The sequence below is a fragment of the Argentina silus genome (genome assembly GCF_951799395.1).
Source record: "Argentina silus genome assembly, chromosome: 1".
Taxonomy (NCBI): domain Eukaryota; kingdom Metazoa; phylum Chordata; class Actinopteri; order Argentiniformes; family Argentinidae; genus Argentina; species Argentina silus.
In genome coordinates this window covers 2,543,590-2,551,318 of record NC_139655.1, presented here as the reverse complement: position 1 = coordinate 2,551,318, position 7,729 = coordinate 2,543,590, and the positions used below count along the sequence as shown (strand labels likewise).

At 46.4% G+C, this 7,729-nt stretch overlaps 1 protein-coding gene across 1 annotated transcript in view; it reads right to left on the bottom strand.

Annotated features, from left to right (window-relative positions):
- Window positions 1-4,353: 4,353 nt before the first annotated feature.
- Window positions 4,354-7,729, bottom strand: part of tmem200ca (transmembrane protein 200C-a) — a 15,470-nt gene continuing 12,094 nt past the window's right edge. Inside the window, exon 2 of the mRNA XM_083697291.1 lies at window positions 4,354-7,024. Coding sequence (XP_083553417.1) covers window positions 5,285-6,982 — 1,698 coding nt within the window. The 5' untranslated portion in view covers window positions 6,983-7,024 and the 3' untranslated portion in view covers window positions 4,354-5,284. The remainder of the gene's footprint in view (window positions 7,025-7,729) is intronic.

The following is a 7,729-nucleotide window of genomic DNA, read 5'->3' as shown; positions in this document are numbered from 1 at the left end:
ACTTTATATATATGCTTTATAAGATAGTATAATAATATATAATAATATAATATAATACAGTGTCTCTCAAACTGTGATCTTAGATGCAGATCTTAGTGTAGATCACTGGTCTCAAAAATATGTTAGTGCTGGTCTGGAACAGAATAGGCTACCACTGGTCTAGGTGCACAGGTCCTTCTATGCTGCAGGGGAGGCTGGTGGAGATAGACATGGTTGGACAGGCTCATAGTAATGCATGGAATGGAATGAGGAATGGTGTCACACACGTCTATCTCCACCAGCCTCCCCTGCTATGCTGACATGTTAACTGTCCCTCCTAAAGACCTCTCCACCCCCCACTACCAGGGCACTTCCTCTACTGTTAATAATATAAAAATAAATAAATAAAGGTCATCTTTCCTTCTTCTAGCATCATGACTGCCAATGGCCCCTGGTCCTAGCATAGATTTCTTTCTCATGATGACTGATGTACAGATGATTCACTTACTTTACGCAAATGTTTTTGGATAAAAGCGTCTGCTAAATGTCAAAAATTGAAATGTTAAAGGTAATGGACAAGGTGCGTTGTGATTGGCCAGAGAAGTCCCTGCAAGTGGCCCTATGGGAGCAGACACAGACTGATTTGGCCCTGGTACACAGAGCAGTGTATCGCAGAAAATGAAAGGTGAATCTTCTGTGAGTCCCTAAGCCACGTGAGAGCATGCTGAACCCAGCAGTTGACACTGCACAAGACAACCTCCTGGGCTATGCTGTAACAGAGACATTTTGAAATGTCATATTTCCATACTGAGGCTATGTAAAGCAGTTATACACACACGCCTTCTGTATTTGAATGAAGTGGGATTCGTTAGTTACTTTGTCAGTTTTTGGTAGAATAAGTGGGATTGGTTATTCTGGCAGTTTCTGGCAGTATCTGTCTCATTTCTGTTAAAGATTATGATGACTGATGGATAGATGATTGACTCACTTAGACAAATGTAAGTCGCTTTGGATAAAGGCGTCTGCTAAATGCCATAAATGTAAATGTAAAATGTAAATGCCTATATTTTCAAGGACCCAACGATATAGAATTGATTGACATTCTGCACAGTGTTGACTCTGCTGTGCGCCTGTGCTTGAAAAGTTAAAAGTCACCCATACCTATATAATACTGTATAACACCCTGGCCCATACTACAGGCTCTGTGGGATCATGTACAGGATGACCGAAGCACTGAGCTGTTTTGATTGTGTGGTGCTTCCTGTAGCTGTAAAGTCTTCTATTTTATTGCTATTCTATTCTGTGCTCTAAGGCAGTGTTTTTCAACCTTTTTTGAGCCACGGCACATTTTTTACATTGAAATGTTTCACATTCTTCTGTACGACTGTACCTTAGAGTCTGAGGTACAGTCGTACAGAAGAATGTGAAACATCCACCACTAGATGATGCTGACAGACCCGGTGTTCCAGCTTTGGGTATTTATAGAACGCAGCCATCCAGCAACAAAGCCAGCCAACGCTCCCCCCCTTCAGGCAATATGAAGACATCATGCTTTTCTCTCCAACTGCGGCATGTGACTCACATTTAGATGTCCACATGTGATCCTGCACGGCACTGTCACATTGATATGTGTTGTGGGTAATGATGGGGTATTATGAGAAGTCATAAATCTTATTAAGGGTCACGGAGTGTGCCCAGACCGCTCGGAATGTTATTCAAGTGAATCCGCTGTGTAGTGGGCTGCTGAGCTGAGAACACTGTTTCTCCCGGGTGACGGAGACCTGACCGTACAGCGCCTGGATAGGCCCTGCCGCGCAGCGCTGCATTGTCGTGATGTGCAGGAGAAGAGAGGGAGGGTGGGATGGGTGGGGAGAGAGAGAGGGAGAGAGAGAGGGAGAGAGGGAGAGAGAGAGAGGAAGCTGGATTTTTGTTGTTACATAAACAGCATCATGTAGTGTAGTTACATAAGTCTGGTCTTAGTAGAAGCCCCATTGTAGGCTACTTCTTTTTGATGTTTGAAACATCCTGTTTTCGTCTCACGTTGGGCCCCATGCCTCCTTAGACTGATGTAGAGGTCTCCAACAACAACTGTAGATCTTATTACCTCAGAGAGTCATTGGATGAAGATTTATTCACTCATGATTTATTCAGACATGATTCACTCTTTGTGAATTACTGCCACATGCAAACTGTCCTCATACTGTCAACATTTATAACAGGCTTATTTTATTTTTGGAACCCAAAAATAAATAAGTATATAATACCCATTATATTTTATGACCATACATTTGTATAACTTCTTAGTGGCCTGGGCAGAATATTGATGTAATTTACAGTACAAGTGGGTGAGGTCTGATCTCTTGTGTCAGGACCTGTCAGAAGCTCTATGTGGATGTCATTAATCAGTTGTTACAAACTGTATTAAAACCATGCAGAATGGACACCCCCCTTCTGTCCTGTTACATTACTGAGGCCGGGTTTAACATAGAAGAAATGTGTCTTCTTTTGTCATTGTCAAATTGGTTCATGAAGAGGAAAATGCATTAGCACAAAGCCTGAATCTAACCTCAGCAATGAATAAAACAAAAACATGGGGGTTTTCCCTGGTGGACACTGCCATTGTTCTTGAAGATCTGATGATCTCTACGATCAGCCTGACTGAATCGATTGCTTGTGTGTATCTCTCAGCATAGAAGTTGGTGGCCACTAGGCAGGTGGTTTTGAAAAGGGACTTTTGAAAAGGGATGGTTTTGAAAGGCAGGGGTCGTGGTTTGGTAAACATGTAACAACTAGGATTTCACTTCCACGGGTAGAAATGTCCCAGCAGCACATACTGTAGCGTGGCATTGGATTTGGCCATCGAGTTGGTTTAATTACCAGTCATCATTTAGTGCTGGTGTTTCATCCCGGGTCTGTATTATTAATCACTCGTTAATGACAACCATCAGGAGGACTAGCAGCTCGTTCTCTTAATGAGCAGAGAACCACAATGGCAGCTGAAACTGTGAAGGGAAAACAGAACGAAGAAAAAAACAGTGAGAAACAGTTACTGCTCACACAGAAGCAGCCTGCCATTGCAGACAATGGAGACTTTACACAGTGTTGTTAATTAGAAACGCTAATCAAACATTCATGAAATACTCCCTCTAGTTCTGAAAATGTGAAAAGAAATAGGCTATTCTAAAACTTTGCGCGGGAAAACAGTTCTGTTCTGTGTAATGCATTTCAGATGGGGGTTGGATTTGAGTGAGATGTTGAAAGATTCAGAGTTCTCCACACACACAGAGAGAGAGAGAGAGAGAGAGAGAGAGAGAGAGAGAGAGAGAGAGAGAGAGAGAGGGAGAGAGAAACCTTCTCACATCTGCTCTGGCAGTGAAAGGTCAGACCGATTGAAAAAAAAACCCTGACTACAGAAAAGTGAGGCTGAATGTAGCAGCGCAGCCTCTGAATAAATTACCTGTGTGGGCGGAGAGGGAAGATCAGGCTGATCAGATGGCTTAGCGTGCATGTCTGTTATAGGGTTGAATTTGTGTTGCTCCAGGATTACTGTAAAACTATCACACATTCATTTATGTACAAAGAGCAAACAGACCTTCAAAGCAAATACTGGGTTGGAAAAACACCAGCGCATTCCTGTGTATTGAAAGGTAATAGTGAATCATCATAACAGATCATAAAACCAGCATACTGTATACATACTGTATACACTCACTTCCAGTACACTGTAGATACTAACACTGAATCATACAAATCAACCATAGTAGCCCACCAAACACTACAGCCTGGCAGCCCACAGAGAGAGGCAATGCAACTCTTGAAAGTGTCTTAATGCTATGTGATGTTATGCAGAAATCCTTTCATGAATCTATATAAAGCTGCTGCTCCCCATGAACAGATGGGAAGGACCTTGCTCTCGCAACTCCAACCTCCAGGATTCCAAACTAAAAAAGGGAATGTGCGTTTTTCATTCCCCAGCAGGAAAACACTGCTCCTTTATTTAGACCTCACTGTATCGCTCTCTGGCATCGTCTCTCTCTTTCTCTCTCTTTCACACACTCTCTCTCTCTCTCTCTCATCTCTCACTCTCTCTGTCACTCTCTCTGTCATTCTCTCTGTCACTTTCTCTGTGTGTGTGTGTCTCTCTCTCTCTCTCTCTCTCTCTCTCTCTCTCTCTCTCTCTCTCTCTCTCTCTCTCTCTCTCTCTCTCTCTCTCTCTCTCTCTCCTCCTCCTCTGTTGGATTTGATAGCTTGATTGAAAAGCCAGGAAATCACCGATCAGGTTGACGGTTTGTCAATAACAGATCAATAACAGATTGTGCAGATGATGAGACAGCTTCATATATTTATTTAGAAGACTGACTGAGTCATGTGACGACGAGCATGGGAGCTGATTGGACCATCGGTAACAGGAATATTTGGAACACAATAAGTACCGTACTGCATGTGTGTCAATGAACAAATACTACACACAAAAACAATCCAGCTGCTTTTGGACAGGATAACATTGATTTTTGATCTGTATTCTTTTCCATGGATGGTATTTTGTGCTATGATAACCACTTGTACAGAGATAAAAAGTGTACTTCAGTGAATTGTGCTCGTAGGCCTACGTTTGTGTGGCTCTTCATTTTGCTCAGGCAAAAGCTATGGCAACAATAGAGGATTCCTTAAACAAGCAAGACAGTTCTAAAGAACGAAAAAAAAAAAAAAAACACGTCAGTCTGAGGGTGAGGTGACACATTGTCCGATAGAGAAATATGCAAACATTTGTTTTCCCCACAAGCAAACAGAGTTGACATGATGTATTGCTAAGTTTGAACTCAAGTGACAATGCAAGGACATTGACAGTATAAAACACATGCTGTTGAGACAGCAACTCTCAACTTCCAGCTACGGCATCGGTAGTCACAGCAGGCGGAGCAGCCACACTTATAGTTCTACAAATATTATAAACTATTACACTTAGTGGAGGGTACAGCAATTGTACAATTACAATGTTTAAACTAGGCCCTTTTTTGGTTCATAATGTCATCATCTCAGTAGATTTCAGCTTTTTGCTCTTTCAGTTGACTGTACTGCAATTATTTCAACCTCCACAAACACATTCTTTACAAAATTGTGTACATACAGTGTTCTCAGTTTATGGCCCACCATGTAGCGATAATTGCATTTGTAACGATCCTCAAGAAACTAGATCTCAGACACTTTGCAGTATTTCCGATCAGCTCTGGAGTGCCTTCTGTCCCCAACCACTTACTGTGTCTTCTTGTTCATTTTGTTCAAGTAAACAAGCTCCACCCCTCCCTCAGATGTCTGTGCTCTCCGCCTCCTCATCGTCTAAAACTGAGTCTGACTGTGAGATCATCAGGAGCTTCTCCTTGTTGGAGTATCGCCTTGATGTCACATCCTGCTTCACGCCAGGGATGCTCTCCTCCTCCTGATTGGTTGATTGTTCCCTCTGACCTCTACACAGAGCTTCCTCTGAGGTCACCTGACTGAAGGTTGCCACCTCCGACGACTCAAACGACTCCCCCCCGAGGTCACCCAGTTTTATGTACCCGCCACCTCCACCCGGGCACTCTAGTCTAGGGCAGCTGAGTCTCCTGGACCGTTCCACCTGCCAGTCCGTAGGGGTGGAGGGGCAGATGCCCAGGTTGATGGAGCGGGAGTAGTCTGTGAGGGCGCTGAGTGACAGGTGGGACCCTGTCACCCTGGGGGGGCCGGGGGGCGAGGAGGGTGGGAGGAGCTGCACCTGGGAGCCCTGTGGCGCCCCCTGTAGGCTTCCACTGCTCTTGTACACCTCTACAGAGTCCTGAGGGAGGAACATGGCCGATGAGCGTGAGGTTTCCACCTTGGCCTGGGTGGTTGTCTCTGGCCCATCAGCACCCGTCCAGATCTCCGCCCACCCATCTCTGGGGTCACACAGCCCGGCCCGGCCCTCCCCGCGGCCCCCCCTGCCCGCCTCGGCCCGGGCCGAGGGTCTGCGCTGGTGCTGGGTGCTCCGCTGGCTGGGCTTGGTCATGGGGAGGGTGAAGGCGTTGACAGAGGACGTGACGATGGTTCTCGTCTCGCACTGTTTAAGGACAGGGGCCTGCTGTGGGGCACTGCCCTGTTCCTGGTAGATACTGTAGACTGTGTCGGTAAAGGTGGGTTTCTCCAGAGACGAACCCCTCTGCCTGACCGGGGACGGCTGCCGAGAGGAGTCCCGGCTACCCCCGCTCTCCTCCAGCCCCAGGCCGGCACCTCCCGAGGGCCAGGAGGTCCTGGCCAGCAGGGCAGCAGTATAGGCAGCACTAGGCTTCCCCTCCACACCCTTAGACTGCACGTAGTTGATGAACCCGTTGAGCGGCGTGCAGTCCTTAGTCCGCAGGCTGTGGATGTCGATCACCGTGGAGTAGATGTCTCTGAGGTTGATTATTTTGGTCTTTTTGTCACGGTTCTCGTGGAGCACTGCGTTGGCACAGATGAAGAGGAAGATTCCGATTCCCATGATGAGAGGTCCGAACACCTTGAGCTTGTCTGAGTAAAGGTACCGGTCCAAGAACTCTGCCAAGACACCCAAAGGAGGCTCCACTGAGCCAGTAGTGTTTGAATGATTCTTACTAACCAAACCCTCCTCCACGTGAAGCCCACCCTTCCCATTACCGGTCCAGTTCCCCAACCCCGACTCGGACCCGGACCCGGACCCGGACCCGGACCCGGACCCGGACTCCTTCCTGCCGTAAAGCCTCTGGGTTTTCTGCGTCTCCTGGTACAGCGGGCTCTCCTGCGGCCAGTAGCCCAGTATCGCCATGGCGATGCCCACCAGTAGGATGAGCACGCCCACGGCGGCGACCAGGCCGGAGAGGGACAAGAGGTTGAGCTTCCCTTTGACCACCACCATCTCGTTCTTCCTCTTCCTCTTCTTCGCTTTCCTCTTGCGTTTGTTCTCGGCGCGGTTCTTGGAGCGCAGGGAGTCCTGCCTCCGGGCGTTGATCCGCAGCAGGCCTCCGGTGGCGATCATTGTGAGAGAAGGACAACGATGACAACGAGTCACTCACTCATCCTGAGAGAGGGGGGGGGGGGGGAGGGGGAGAGAGGGAGAGAGAGGGAGAGAGAGAGAGAGAGAGAGAGAGGGAGAGAGGGAGATAGAAAGAGAGAGAGAGAGAGAGGGAGAGTGAGAGAGAGGGAGAGAGGGAGAGAGAGAGAGAGAGAGAGAGGGAGATAGAAAGAGAGAGACAGAGAGGGAGAGTGAGAGAGAGTGAGAGAGAGGGAGAGAGAGAGAGAGAGAGAGAGGGGTGTTAGAGAGGGAGAGAGAAAGATAGAGAAAGACAAATGGAGGGGGAAGGGAGGGAGAAACAAGGGAAGAATAAGAGGGTTAAATAAAAAGCTTACAGTACAAATATTGATGATAATAGTCAGTCAATAGGAATCAGTCAGAATTACCTGCATACTGTATATAGTTATATATTATATATATTATATATTATGTAGCATACTTATATAATATATATAATAATAATATATGCTATTAAGCTGACACTTTTTCCCAAAGCGACTTACATTGCAGCGAGTGCATACATTTTGCAGTATATATGGTCCCAGCAGGAAACAAACCCGCAATCTAAATCAATCTGCTCTACCAACTGAGCCACAGAGGACCACCCTGTACATACCCCTCAATTGGGTATGGCCACAATCTAGTAATAACATTGAATATAGTATAACATTAACATCATATTTGAGAATCGTAACAGATGAGAAGCAGGTC